The sequence below is a fragment of the Pongo pygmaeus genome, chromosome 2 (assembly GCF_028885625.2).
Source record: "Pongo pygmaeus isolate AG05252 chromosome 2, NHGRI_mPonPyg2-v2.0_pri, whole genome shotgun sequence".
Lineage (NCBI taxonomy): Eukaryota > Metazoa > Chordata > Mammalia > Primates > Hominidae > Pongo > Pongo pygmaeus.
The window spans coordinates 64,889,819-64,904,666 of record NC_085930.1 but is presented as its reverse complement, the minus strand read 5'-3'; the positions used below and the strand labels follow the sequence as shown (position 1 = coordinate 64,904,666).

The following is a 14,848-nucleotide window of genomic DNA, read 5'->3' as shown; positions in this document are numbered from 1 at the left end:
CCCATTCCTATCTAAAGAAATCTTCATCCCAGCCCAACTGCAAGCTGCCTTACTTTGCAATTTCCCCAGTCCACAGGCAAAGCGATTTTCTTAATACCCTTAACCATCCACTTCTTTGTGGGCTGTTTGGACAGCACGCTACAAGCACATGCTAAAGTCCATGGGCTTAGTCACTTCTTACCGTGTCTGCCATCTGTCATACCACCAACAGCCTGCAGCCCTTTAGCCCTTTAACTTCTTCCCCTCACCACTATCTCTCTGCACCCCTCTCTTTTAACCCTGGTCTTGTCTGTGTGCCAAAAAGATAAACAATCCACTCCCATCTAGGAACACATCTCTCAAAACAAGTAATACGGTCCAGTTCCACACAGCCAAACTTCTAGGGCCTAAAATAGCAGCTAAAGGATGCCATGTTTCTGGTGTTGACTATGCACTGTTTAAAGCACTTACATGGATTCATTCATTTAATCTTCACAATAACTCCATGGCCTCCTCCTGTCATCCATCTTTTACCAATGGGGAAACCGAGGCACAGAAAGGCTAAGGAAGGTGCCCAAGATCATAGGGACAATGAGGAGCAGAGCTGGCGTTAGAGTTGGGGTTAGAGTTACAGGTAGTCTGACTACAGAATCCACCTCCCTAACCATTGGGCTAAACATCCTCCATCTGCAAATAACTACAAGGATCAAGAGGCTCATTTTTCTTCTCACAGATGTGGAAACTGAGGCCCAGGGAGGGATGGGATGGGATGGGTGACTGACGCCAGGGCTCTAGGGAGGCGGACGACCAACGGCCAATCAGGGCCAGTTCTGGACAGGCCTTTCTGAAAGGCTTCCTCTCTCAGGATGGGAGACCTTTGAGCTTAGGGGCAGCCAGAATAAGGACAACAATGATTACAACTAACATCTACTGGGCCCTTGCTATGTTACTATGAGACATCGTTTAAATGCTTTACATGTATTCATGCATTTCATGATTATACCACCTACCCTCCCAGCCAGAAATAGAAAAGCAAACACCACTGGCTTCTGTAAATGGCATCAGGGAGAAAGTATTCATGTTGGCAGACAGACTCTGATCTGGTCTGGGCAGCAGGGGATTTTGGGAGAACCTTTCCAGTTTGTGTGAATGAGGAGGCCTCCTCCCAGCTGGGTACTCATTCCAATTTTTCCAGTTTATTAATGATCCCTTCCCCGTCCCGTGGGATCAAGTTCAGCACCCACACACGTGTGTGTCCTCTAGTGATTCAAAAGCCCTAGCCTTGGGTTTCCTCACCATGCAGAAGCCTGTCATGTTAGCATGGGTCCCTCAGTGAGTCAGGGGACAGTCAGTTTTAGTACTCAGGACCCTGCTCTAAGCAGAGTCTTGGCCTGGGGCTGCGCACAGCACACAAGCATGCTACCCTGAAGAGCCTGCAAGTGCAAAGGACACTGTCCCAGAATCCTGCTGGAGAGTCTGGGGATGCAGCTCTTAGGTTCTGTGGGGAAAGAGACAAGATGCCAGGAAGGCCCGGTGAGTGGTCATCAACCAGCTTGTGGGCTGAGACATCTGAGAACATGTTGGGAATCCTGATACCTGGGGATACCAGACACCTGTTGTGGCAGTATAGGGAAGAAGCAAAAGGCTCCATTCATGGTGGTGACATATTTTGCCAAAGATTATTTAATCCCAGAGGAAGCAGAGCCTGGCCATGAAGTACACAGACCCTGAAGCCAGGTAGGCGGAGTTCAAACGCTAACTCTAGCACTCTAGCAACTTTAGCACTAAATGGCAACTGTTGCTATTATTATTACTACTGAGCTTTGAACAAAGAGGAAAAAACAAATGCGGTCACAGTGTCTCATCTTTACAAACAGGGAGGGGACGCTTGCTATGGTTCTCCATCGGGACCTTAAGTTCAAATCAAACTGTCACCATGTCAGGAAACTGCAAACCGAGGAGATAAAACGGAAAGAATGGGCATTTCCTCCAAGGAGCAGCGAAGCTGCAGGTACCTATGAACAAGGCAAAAAAGAAATTCAAGTCAGAGCAGCTGGGACCCCAAGAAGGAAGATTTCACAAAAAGCCACACAAGCTCTAGAAATCTGTCTTCAACCTCACAAACCAGCAAAAAAGAAAACTGTGAGGAATCATTTTAACTCAGCAACAATTTCACAAACGGGAAAAGGTGGTACTAATGATGATGCTGATAACAGCTACCATTTGTTGGGGATCTATCTGTATGCATTGGTCACCAGGCAAAGCTGCACATCCCCCCGCCCCCTCCCCAGGGGTTTCTTTTGGCTCCATTTCATGGATGAGAAAATCAAGACTCAGAGATGGGAGGAAACATAACTCAGGCCACACAGCCAGGAAGAGGTGGAGTCAGGGTTTTGTGTGATCCTCAAGTCCTGTGCTCTGTGACGTACCATTTCACACTACTAACCTCAGTGCTTCTACATCTAGCCCAGGGCCTGGTACAAAGTTGGTGCTCAGTAAATGTTTGTTGTGTGCATAAAGGAACACAGGAAAGTGAAAAGCTGCGTGTCCCCTGGGTCATACGCATCTCTCCAGAGAACAACGCACTCCTCCAAGCCCAAGACAGCATGTGTGCACTTGTTAACACTTGCATTTATGGATGCTTTCATTCACTGACAACTGGCTATGTCCGCCATGGGGCCAGGCGCTATGCTAGGCAGGCATCGGAGTACTAGCCACAGGGCCAGGGCTTGGAGGGACACTTGCCCAATTCGGGGTACAGCCATGGCAGCCAGGATAGTGGCAGGTCCAGGTATGATAGTGCCATACTTCAACCATAAATGCCATCAACTTTCTCTCTGCAGCAGCTCATGCAGTGGGAGCAGCCAGATTCTCTAAGGCCATGCCAATTAATTCTTCAAGAGCCTTAATGGCCTCTAAACTCATTACAATTTGCTTTTGAGGACAAACAATAAATCACATTCAACAGCATTTGAGCATACCCCCACCCCCCCTCAACACATACACTTCCACGGGAGATCTCTCCCAAGGCCTCCGGTGGTGTTCGAGCCCATCTGGGCTGTCCATCATCTTGCCTCTGTGCTCACTGGGCGGATATTCCACATGTCATCATAATTCAAAGGAAATTTACAAAACAGGAAGCAAGAAAATCCAGCGGGTCATTGGTGCCTGGGAAGAGCAGAGTGCTGACCTGGACAAACATGGCATTTGACTGGAGTCCCGAGGATGGCCAGCTGTGCAGTGGCCTTCAGACATCCACATTCTCAGAGCACTCCATGAAGCAGTGTTATCATTCCCTTTCACAGAAGGGGAAATAGGCTTGGAGGGGTGTGGTAACTTGCACACACTCACGAAACTGAGCTGGGACTTGAAACAAAATCTGTTTGCCTCCCCAGGCCCTTCTTTCCTTAAGTCTCAAGCTGCCCTGGATTCCAGATTGTCCTGACAAACCAAGATTCCACAGTCTGCAGAGTCCAGACAGATAAAACCGTATGCACACACATGCGCACACACATGCACACACACATATACTGAGCTCCTGCAGCCCTGGGTACCCTGTCCAATACTGTCCAGAAACATCTATTTGCCCAGTTGTCACACTGTTTGACTATGCAGCTGTCAGTCCTGTCCCATGTTTTTGAACTGAAGCTGTGTAAATATTAGCGCAACCAGTTCATAGTCCGACTTCCTTGAGTGAAAGCCTGAAAATCCTAGCAGGGCTAGCCAGGGCCTCCAGAGGCCTCCATCACAACATTGGGGTTCTCCTGTAGGCTCCCCATGTGATATTCTGGCCCAGTCACTGGGTTCTCTTAGTGTGTGTACCCTAAAAAAAAAGAGGGTAAGAAGAGTCCTGTGTTGTCACAAGGCTCAAACAGCAAAGCATCAAAGTGCCACACATGCTCTTGGGAAGAAGCCTGTTATTTGTAGAGTGGTGCATGGTGGCATGGCTGGACTTGGGAGTGGTTATCTTGGGCCCGTTACAGACTAAGGGGGGTCCCCTGAGGTTTCTGGACCGTGCTGCATCCCATCCGGGTTTAGGGAGGGGGAGACGGCCAGCTGAAAGGACTCTGGCCCCTGGGAGCCAGCCCAAAGAGCATCTAGCTCTGCCTCCACAGGCCAGGGACTGGGCTGATTTCCTCTACCCCTCCCCCAAGCTTCCCATGGAACCACATACCAGGTGCTCCAGAGCAAATGGGACCCACCTGCTCTGAGGCTGATGCATGAACTATGGGCTATACCTTAGCGAGGCTTCTCAACCTCCAAGACCTCTGCCTCATGTTCTGAGACTGGGGGAGCAGCTGTTTATCACCAACCCAGACCACAGAAAGGATCCAAGCAGGCTTTCCTGCAGCTGGAAGATTGAGATGAGATGCCCGGAGAGACTTCTAATGAGAAGGGATGTGGGACTGAGAAGTATGCAAGAGAGGTGGCCTGGACATGCCAACTGGAATGGTCCTAATCGAGGGGCAGAAACCCCTCCCCAGTTACTTTCAGCTGAGAGGGAGGCGGGAGGTGCAGCCAGGAGAGCACGCTAATGGTTTCTTGTTCCCCACTAGACTGCTGGTTCCATGAGGACAAAGACTCCATGTTTTGTTCACTGCTGTGTCTCTGGTGCCTAGAGCAGGGACTGGTACATAGCAGGCGCTCAATAAACCACAGAGCTTTAGTACTGACAAGACTGAATGCTCGGCCTCGATTTGCTCTCCTGCAATATGAGGATGCTGGTACCACAAGGGTAAGAAGCAATTCTAATACCAGGTGGGACAGCTGATGGACTATGAGGGCCGCGGGAGTGTGTGGGATATGAATAACATGACCCCCATGTCACTGACCCCCATGTCACTGGAATCATCTGCCACTGATTCCAGACAGATGGTCCTGCAGCTGCAGCGTGCCTGGCCTCCACCCCAGATGCAAGGAGCAATGGGGTCCTTGAGAAGCCCCCCAACCCCACTTGGAGGCTCAGGCCCAGAGCTCCAGGCCTCTGGGGTGAGGAAGGGGCAGAGGGGGACATATGCATGTTCTCAGTGCAACTGCTGGACATGCGCTGCACAATTTTTGAACTGAAAGATCAAACAGCTCCAGGTGGGCTTCCTCCAGAGGGGGCCTGATATAAGCCAAGTCAGCTTGTCAACAAATCCCCTTAGCCCCACCCCCCTGCTCCTCAGAAGGGCCTGCAGATAGCTCAGGGGGCAGCTGTGCTGGCCATTGGAGAGAGGAAATCAATATTCCCAGCACATACACACACACTCTCTTTCTCCCTTTCTCTCCATAAACACGGGCCCTTGGAAGCTCAGACAGCCGCCCACAGGCCCCGAAGTAAAAAAGGGTTGGCCCCTCTGACACACCAGACTCCATCCCTGACCACACCAGGTGCACACTCATCACCACATAAACAAAGCCCCTCACATCCACACTCTGCCACAAACAGCAGCCACACACCCCAGTGCACCCCCAAGTGTCTCTGCCAGGCGCAGAGTACCCGACAAAAGCTGCTGGCACACCTGGGACGCCTGTTTGTTCAGGGTCATCCACCCTCACACACACTCGGGGTCTCGCAGACAGGACAGACACATCAATCCAGACACAGGCCCAATGTCTGGAATAGACAGGCCTGCAAGAGGCCTCCCTGGCAGCCCCTGCCCTGCCTGCAGCTAGAAACAGGCACAGACCCGCTGGGCACCCTCCCACCAACTCTCCGCTCTCCCTCCTGCCCCTCACCTCACACCCACACCGAGTCCCACTGTTTCCCTCTCACCCCCCCAAACTCAAACTCACCCCCACACCAACTTGCACTCCAACAGGCCCTCGATCACACACACTCCCATCCTGAGACCCTCCCAGGGCACACATGGCGCTCCTGTCCCAAGGGCGCGTCTCTCTCTCCCACGCACAAACTCGGCTCCTGTTTGCTCGTCTCCCACCCAAACCCACAGTCTGGCGGACGCACCCCGCCCCGCAGGCAGCTTTCTCTCGCACGCCGGGCGCCAGGTCCCGACGGTCACCCGCACTCCTGCACACGCATCCCCACAGCCTGCGCCAGCCCACCGCTCAGCACCCGGGAAGGCCGCTCGCCCCGCGCCGCGCCCTCACCCGCTGTCAAGCTCTAGCTCCAGAAGGGACTGGGTCCTCTCCGAGTTGCAGTGCAGGCACCACATGGCGGCCGCAGTGGGAGCGGGCCGGACCGGGAGCCGGGACCCAGGCCCAGCCGAGGCCGCCGACTCCCGCCAGCGAGCCGCCGGATCCCGGGGCCGACACCCGGCCACCCGGAGACCCGACCACCCGCCACGCGACCACGTCGGGGCTCCTGGTCCAGTGTCCGCCGGCTCCCGGGGCTCTGGCCCCAAGTCCGAGCCCCAGGCCAGCCAAGCCCGCCCCTCCGCCTCCGCCCGCTTGGCGCAGCGCGAGGCCGGGCCGGAGGAATGTGGCCCTTAAGTGGGCGGGGCAGGGCGGGGGCGGGGCCGGAGGGCGAGCTGGGGGCGGGGCCGGAGGGCGAGCTGGGGGCGGGGCCGGAGGGCGAGCTGGGGGCGGGGCTGCGCGCGGGGGCGGGACTGCACGGAGCGTGTGGGGAAGAGAGCGCAGGAGGCGTGGCCACAGGGAGCCGCGGAAGAACAGGGGGCGAGGGGGCGAGGGGGCGGGGGGTCGGGGGGTCAGAGGCGGGGCTACGTGCAGGGGCGGGGCCGAGCCGAGGCGCGGGGTGTAGAGCGCAAGGGCGGAGTCCCAGACACTGCATCCAGGTCCCAGGGCGCGAAGCCCCTGTTCTGGTAGGAGGACTTTGCGCAGCCCCTCCAACACTGGCGCCTCCCGGGAGCCATGTCTCCCTCTCCAGCGTGTAACCACAACAAATACAAAGCGCCAAACTCCCAACCAGAGCCTACTCCGCTGATGCCTACTCAACCTCTGCCTATCCTGATTTTGCCTTCAGTTTATAAAACCTGGCCTTTGCCTGCCTGGACGGAACCGTGTGGTTCTGGGGCTCTGATGCGCCCCAGAGGGTTGGTACCACCCTTCTGGCGGCTTTTTGGGGAGGATCTAATGGAAAGTTGCTTCTTTCTCCCTAAGCCCACCCGGCCCCCTACCCTTTCTCCACCTAGAGACACCCTTAAGCACCTATGACAAGCTTAAAGTAATACTAATTAGCACTTTAGAGTTCTTTAGTGATAGTTGGCCTTCAAGGCAACATCGTGAAGTAGGTGGAGTTACCCCTGGCCTCATTTTACCAATGAGTAAACTGAGGCTCAGCTTAACTGGGCCAACTAAGAGACGGCTTCCCTCACTCTTTCCTCCTCTCCCAGGCTCTTCCTACTATGAGCGCTCATGGCTTGCAGTCCTCCATTTGTATGTTTACTTGTTTATTATCTGTCCTTGGGCTCCATGAAGGCAGATACAGTGCCCAGCGCCCACACCTGTGGAATGCCTAGACGTGGTTGGGAGACAGCAAGCAGATATGGAACAATCAAAACCCCACCTGTCCTGGGCCACCCACCTACAAGTCCATCTCCTGGAGGGCCGGGCAGCTGGCAGGCCTGTGGGAGTCAGGAAGCTGCAAGAAGCCATCAATGCAGGGGCATTGTCTTGTGCCCTTCTGAATCTTTCATTTGGAGGGGGACAGTGAAGGAAGGGGGCTGAGGTGGCCCAGCTTGCAGCAGAGGAGGGCAGCCCCTAAAGCCAGTTTAGAGCACCTGGGTTCCCAGGCAAGAGGCTGAGCAGGAGCCCAGTGCCCCTTACGCCAGTTTAGAGCAGCTGGGTTCCGAGGCAAGAGGCTGAGCAGGAACCCAGTGCCCCTTCACTGCCCATCTCCACATTCCTCTTCTCAGCTTCCCATGTTTTCTTTGCTCTGTTAAAAATAAATGAAGACACAGAATGGGGGGAAATATTTGCAAATCATCTATCTAATAAGGGTCTAGTATCCATAGTACATAAAGAACTCTCACAATTCAAAAATAAGGCAAATGCCCAATTTAAAAACAGGCAAGGTATCTGAGTAGATTCTTCTCCGAAGACAATCTACAAGTGGCCAATAAGCACATGAAAAGATGCTCTCAACCTCACTAATCTTTAGGGAACTGTAACTCAAGACCGCAATACCACCTCATACTCACAAGGAAGGCCATAATAAAAAAGATGGACAAAAGTACCTATACATAGAGGGTTCTGGAAGGAGAAGAACACTAGGCTGCACTGCTCAAAGACCACAGCCACATCTGGCATCTGTCGTGGTTAGGGTAGGGGTAGGAAGCTGGGAGAGGATAGGGTAGAAATGACCCAGTTGATGGCAGAGGCAGCAGAAAACTCCCACCCCTGTCTGAAGTGCTGTCTAAAAATAGACTGCAATAAATGGAGCCAAAAGAATTCCCCCAGCCCAGCTGCTGGAGCACTCTGGACACAGTCTTTGACAGCCTCACCATCCGGATTGTCCAAGAATTTCAGGCACTTCTCCAGGCCCAGGGCCCTGCCGCCCAGCAGGATGGTCTTGGCGACATTGTCTCGGCTGGGATTTAGAAGGGGATTGAATTTCGCTGTTAGCATTTGGAATACCAGATGATGGACTCTCTGGAAACCAAATGCATCTTGATTCTCTTGTTTTATCTTTCTGCAAAGTGTGCCTCTTGCTCCTGCTCTGCTAACTGCCTTGCAGATTAATAATTTAGGAAACTGAGCAGAAGCAAGAAAAGTTCCAGCCTAGAGAGGCAGAGAAGGCCAATTTTTCTGCAGAAATGACCAGACTGTTCAGAATCCTTGCATGTACCATTCAAGCAAATTGCTTAGCTTTCTGAGTCTCAGTTTCTGCAACTGCAAAGAGTGGCTCAGCAGCCACCTCTACCCCAGCTAATTCACCTTGCTGTTTAATTTAATTTAGCAAGCATTAATTAGTACTTACTCTGAGGCCTCAGTGGGGGAAACACTGCTGTGACAAGTATTGCCCAGTATGGTGTCTTGACAGTGGAGGAAAGAGCCTGTAATTCTGCCCCAGGAGAGGCTCTAATGGGGGGACATTTTGGGTTGGACCTTGAGGAATGAGTAGGGCCCCATGTATGGGGTCACAGGATGTAAAAAGTCATGGAGACGTTTAGTTCCACTGTATCACCCCAGGTTTTAGTCCTGAGCTGCTTGCCTTGGCCCATTTCACATGCTACAACCCGACTTTATCTCTATCCTCCCCAGCTTCTGATAGCCTCCAGTCTTTCCACAGCCTCCCTGCTTTCCTCCAGCCAGATGTGTGGCACTCTCCCAAAACCCAGCCTTTGCAGCCCCTCTCTCCAAGCTGTCAGGATCAAACCCAGCCTCTCTGCACAGCCAGCCTCGTGGCCTGGTTCATCTCTCCATCCCTTACCTCTCCTCCTGCCCACTCTATGCCTGCCATACCTCCAGCAATACTAAGCTTCTTTCAGTTCCCCACGCTCCCCACTGTGCCTGGCTCACAGCTAAGACCTTGGTTTTCAGCTTCCTATGTCACTGCTCCCAGAAAGACACCCACGACCAGCCCCTAGTCCAAGTCAGAAACTCCTTTTACATGGCATCAGGTTACTCTGCACCTGCTCGCTTATACCAGTGAGCTGTATTCCAATTGCCAGGGCTGGTTCTATGTCCTTCCCTGCAGCGGCCCCTGTGCCGACAGTGGAGCCTGGTGCACAGAAGGTCTTCAACAGCTGAATACGCCAAAGGTTGGTAAACTATGGCCTGAGAGCCAAGTCCAGCCTGCTGCCTGTTTTTTTAAAATAAAGGTTTATTGGAATAAAGCCATGCTCATCCACTTATGTATTGTCAATGGCTTCTTCTGTGCTATGATGATGAAGTTAAACAGTTACAACAGAGACACATGACCTGCAAAACATACAATATTAATGCTCACATGCAGCCCTTCTCTGAAATAAATGAAGCTCTCCTGAGGGAGTCTTACATTGGCTCCAACTACCCTGGCAAACCCCCTGCGTGTTCAGCCAGACAGCCCATGCAAGAGCAGAATCCAAACATGGGGGAAGACAGTGACTGAAATGATAGGGCTGGGCCAGATGATCCTCAGATGAGATGGCCACAAGATGGGATGCACCGTTGGGAATGAATCCTACGGCGCCACCTGCCCATGTGCACACAGAGGCATGCCCAAGGATATTAATTATTTGAAAAAGCAGAACTCAGGGGAGGAAACATGCAATGCCTCTCAATGCGGACTGGTTAAGTAAATTGTATTACACCCATTAATGGAGTCCCATGTTAAAAAGATGGCAGCAGCATCCTGCATACTTATAGGAAAAGATCTGAGACACAACATTGTGATAGAAAGTCCAGAAAAATGTGAAGCGTATTTATAAAAGAATCTACAGAACACTAGTATGCTTATATAAGACTGTATAATCATAGATTACTTCTTAAAAGAGACCCAAGAGTGCCATTGCACTCCGGCCTGGGAGACAGAGCGAGACTCTGTACCCTCCCTCAACACCAAAAAAAATTTTTTAAACAAGTGTTTGTTACTTTTTAAAAAGCCAGTTATGGGCCAGGTGTGGTGGCTCACCCAAAGTCAGGAGTTTGAGACCAGCCTGGCCAACATGGCAAAACCCCGTCTCTACTAAAAATACAAAAATTAGCCGGGCGTGGTGGTGGGTGCCTGTAATCCCAGCTACTCAGGAGGCTGAGGCAGGAGAATCACTTGAACGCAGGAGGCGGAGGTTGCAGTGAGCCGAGATTCTGACACTTCACTCTAGCCTGGGCAAAAGAGTGAAACTCCGTCTCAAAAAAAAAAAAAGGCCAGTTATGGATTGGACTGGAACCAATGCAATTTTTTTTTTTAATGTGCCAGTGAAGCCTGGGCAACATGTCAAAATCCCATCTCTACAAAAAAATAGAAAAAGTAGCTAGGCATGGTGGCATGTGCCTGTAGTCGCAGCTACTCAGGAGGCTGACGTAGGAGGATCACCCGAGTGTAGGAAGGTCAAGGCTGTGGTGAGCCGTGAGTGTGCCACTGCACTCCTGCCTGGATGACAGACTGAGATCCTGTCACAAAAAAAAAGCCAGTGAAATGAAGAAATCAAGGGACTGAAGGTCTTCTGACATCTTCTAGGAGGCTCTGAAGCCCACCAGAGCTAGTCCACAAAGACCCCAAATGCTTGATGGTACTTAAGCCACCTCTTGGGCCACTCCAGGTTCGTTGTCTTTCAAGCAGGTTGTGTCTTACTGACAACCATAAAAATCAATAAGAGTTGTGTTGTAGCACATTTTGAGCTTCTGCTCAGTGTCTGTTAATCACCACTATGTTACCATTCATCTTACGAAATGAGCATTCCCTCATCACAGCCGGAATGCTGGGTCTGCGAGGGAGCTCTGCAGCTGCCACTCAGCCCCAAATCCTCATTTTACAGACAGGGAAACTGAGGTCCAGAGAGGTGGAGAGATGTGCCCCAGGAACTATAAACACTGACACTGACCCGAGGCTTCATGCCACACTGGCCACCACAATACAGCACCCAGCCTGGACAACACAGCACCCAGCCTGGACAACACAGCACCCAGCCTGGACAACACAGCACCCAGCCTGGACAACACAGCACCCAGCCTGGACAACACAGCACCCAGCCTGGACAATACAGCATCCAGCCTGGACAATACAGCATCCAGCCTGGAAAATACAGCATCCAGCCTGGGCGGGTGAGTTTTAAGAGTATCATTCTCATCCAAATATGGAATAGAACCTATTCCTAAGACTGTCAGATGCAGTAAAAAGCCAGAGACAGCTGCATGGAACACAGCACTCTGTAGAGTGGCACCTCAGGGAAGCCAGTCCATCCCCCAGAACAGAAATGTTTCCAGATAAATAAAGCTGTTCTTACCAAGTGCCAAATTATCTTTAAAATTCCAACCATTTTCCACAGAAACCACTTGTGAATTTGGGACGTGCCATATCTTACTAAACAAAGTAAACGGAATGAACTAAGGATTGCTGGAGGTGGTGTAGGGTTGTCCACCCTGACTTAGGCTTCTGGCCCGGGTTTCCTATGTGACACTGAACTGCTCAGGCACCACCTGCATTGTAATCCAGCTCCTGCCTGTCTTTTCAGCCTCATTCCCAGCTATGATCCCTACAACGCAGCCACTCCCAGAATGCACCGTGCACTTCCCGGCCCCAGTGCCTTTGCTTATCCTGTTTCCACGTCCTGGGTTGTTGCTTCATTTGATTGGCAATCTCTTATTCAACCTTCAAAGCCCAGCTCAAATGTCCCCTTCTCTTTGAGGCCTTCCCTAATCCCTCTACCCCCAGGCAGAGCAAGAACCCCTTACTTAAGACTGTGGGCACCTCGATGGTAGGGACCATTGCGCTCCATGCACCTTCCCAGTGGTGGGGCCCGGACGCTGCCATTGTCCTGTGTAACTGGCCTGGTTCCAGACAGCTACCACAGCCCTAGGGAAATTCATCCCAACCACAATGGTACTTGGGTTGGCCAAGACCCAACCATGACAGTAAGATTAAAGCAGCCTTACTCCATTTACCCTGATGTGATTATTAGGCATTGCATGCCTATATCAAAATATCTCATGTGACCCATAAATATATACACCTACTGTGTACCCACAAAAATTAAAAATTAAATAAACAAAGTGGCCTTAATGTTAAAGTCTGACGGAGCCACCAAGACCCAGTGCTGCCTACGCATTGTTCAGATGAGGCAGCTGAGGCTCACAGAAGCAGGGAGCACTTCCCCAGATCATGTGGGGACACATCCAAGAACTGGTTATCTGGCTTCCTTTCCCCAGCTCCTTCTGCACTGCTAAAACCTAAGACCCGTCGTGGTTTGAGGTGTCAGGAGGCTCTGTTTTCTTGTGGTCTTTAGATGAATAAAAATTAGACGCAGCTGTTATGGTGCCATTAGTTGACAAACGGACTCACAGGCTGAGGATGCATGGGAAAGACCCTGAGGGAGGGGCTGCAATAAAGAACCACTGCAGCTAGGCCACAGTGTCCCCCACAAGGAGAAGTGAAACCCAGCACGGGTACAGGTGGCTCTGCCAGGGCTCTGAGGAGCCTGGCACATGATGGGTGCTCAGTGGTTGGTGAGGGTTTTCTTTAGCACACAAAACAGCCAGGAATGGTCACCTCCTCCAAGAAGCCCTCCAAGCCCGGATCCCCAGAGCACTCCATGATTCTAGGTCCTCAGTGACCAATGTAACCCCTGCCACACGGGGAATGCTGGTCTGTTGTAAACGTGAAAGAAGGTGGTGAGAATATGCTTGCTGCATCCCTCATCAGTCTGGCTGCTCCTGTGGGCACACCCCATCCCTCCTGGTCCCCCTGCAGAGCCTAGTTGGGTGAGCTGGACTGCCTGTCCCAAATCCAGGGGCAGGGCCTGCGGAGAACAGTCCTGTGGTGTCTTAAGGGCAGCTATTTGAGTTATGGGTCTCTATTCAAGTGGAAGGGAAATGGCCATTTGCCAGCCTTCCCGCAGGATTCAAGGGGCAAGACAACTTCAGGAGGAAATTCCACTGAGCTGCTGCCCCTATCGGCAGAGGACTCTGCCCTAAAATCCCCCCATCACACTGCTATCACCCTTCCCGTTTAGGTGCCTGTCAGCCCCAGCCAACGATCAAAAATGCCCCCACTTCAGCCCTTCATACTCATCCCTCCTTCCCTGGTAGGTGGCGCAGGGAGCCACAGCAGCACCCTCAAGGAGGGAAGACACGCTGGGTGGGCTTGGCCCCCTGGGGCATAGCTCCTGGAACAGGGCTCCAGGCCCTTGCAGCTGTCGCCCCTGAGCTCTGTCCCCTGTGTCCACTCTCTGTGCCCCAGATAGAAGAGGCAGGCCTGTGGGCAGCAGGCCCAGCAGATATCCCAGCCTCACCATGTGACCTCACACAGTTACTCTGCTTCCCAGGGCCTCAGCATCTTCAGCCTCAAAGTGGGGACAGTGCCACCTTCTTGCAGGCTCAGTGTGAGGCTTGGCAATGACACCCATGACTGCCTAGCCAGGGCCAGGCACACAGCAGCCCTTCAGAGCCTGCAAGTTCCTCCCCTTGCTTCACTGTGGCCCTGGCACCTTGCACGGGGGCTAAAGTGCAAGAGGAGCCAAGGTGTGTTGAGTGAGTAAGCGCCTTTTCCAGCCATAGGCTGCGTCCCACAGTGGGGATGCTCATGGCTTACAGAGGCTCCATGTTCTGGAGCATGATCTTGGATCTTGGGCAAGTGGTTTGGTCTTCCTAAGCCTCCTTTCCCAATTCTCTGCCTCTTCTTGCCTCTTCCTGCAGCCTCCTCTCACAGGGTACACAGTCTGGACGCGGCACTTTACAGAAGTGCCCACACTTAATCCTCAACAACCTTCCATTTTACAGATACACTGAGACTCAGAGAGGTTGAATAACTTATGTAAGGCCACACAGCTAGTGCCTGGCTGGATCAGGGATTTGAGCCCAGGTCCATTTGGTCCCCAAACCACGAACTTAACCACGAAGCTCCACAGTCCCTCTTCCCCCATATCCAAGATGCTTATTGAATGCAGGTTCTGTGCTAAATGCATGACAGGTTGTCTCACTTAAGCTTCACAATGGAACTCTAAGGCAGGGACTATTCTATCTTCTCAGCCAGAAAAAGAAACCAAGGCTCAGAAAGATTAAAGAATTTGTTTAAGGGCAAACAGCTAGTGAGGGGTGAGAACCCAGGACTGAGTCCCAAGTTCATTCTTACAACACTATTCCATTTGACCTTCAAGGCCCAGGAGGAAGACCTCTGCGGGAAGAAAGTCTCTGCCTTGGCTGATGTGTGAGTAACCAAAGCAACCTTGGCATCTGCCTCCCAAGGGCTGCAGAGGCAGACTCCTGGCTTAGCTCCGTTCTTGGCTGTATAGCCTTGGGCGTCACTTCTCTGAGCCTCAGTTTCCTCCTC

General features: G+C 52.2%; 1 protein-coding gene across 12 annotated transcripts in view; it reads right to left on the bottom strand.

Moving 5' to 3' along the window:
- IQSEC1 (IQ motif and Sec7 domain ArfGEF 1) overlaps window positions 1–14,848 on the bottom strand; it is a 397,406-nt gene that overhangs the window by 63,332 nt on the left and 319,226 nt on the right. Inside the window, exon 1 of one of the 12 annotated variants that reach the window (XM_054480335.1) lies at window positions 6,073–6,416. The exons of 10 other annotated variants lie outside the window; for them this stretch is intronic. In XM_054480335.1, coding sequence (XP_054336310.1) covers window positions 6,073–6,137 — 65 coding nt within the window. In that variant the 5' untranslated portion in view covers window positions 6,138–6,416. Of the gene's footprint in view, window positions 1–6,072; window positions 6,417–14,848 lie in introns of those variants that run through there. One more of the 12 variants, XM_054480330.2, reaches the window with a different exon arrangement.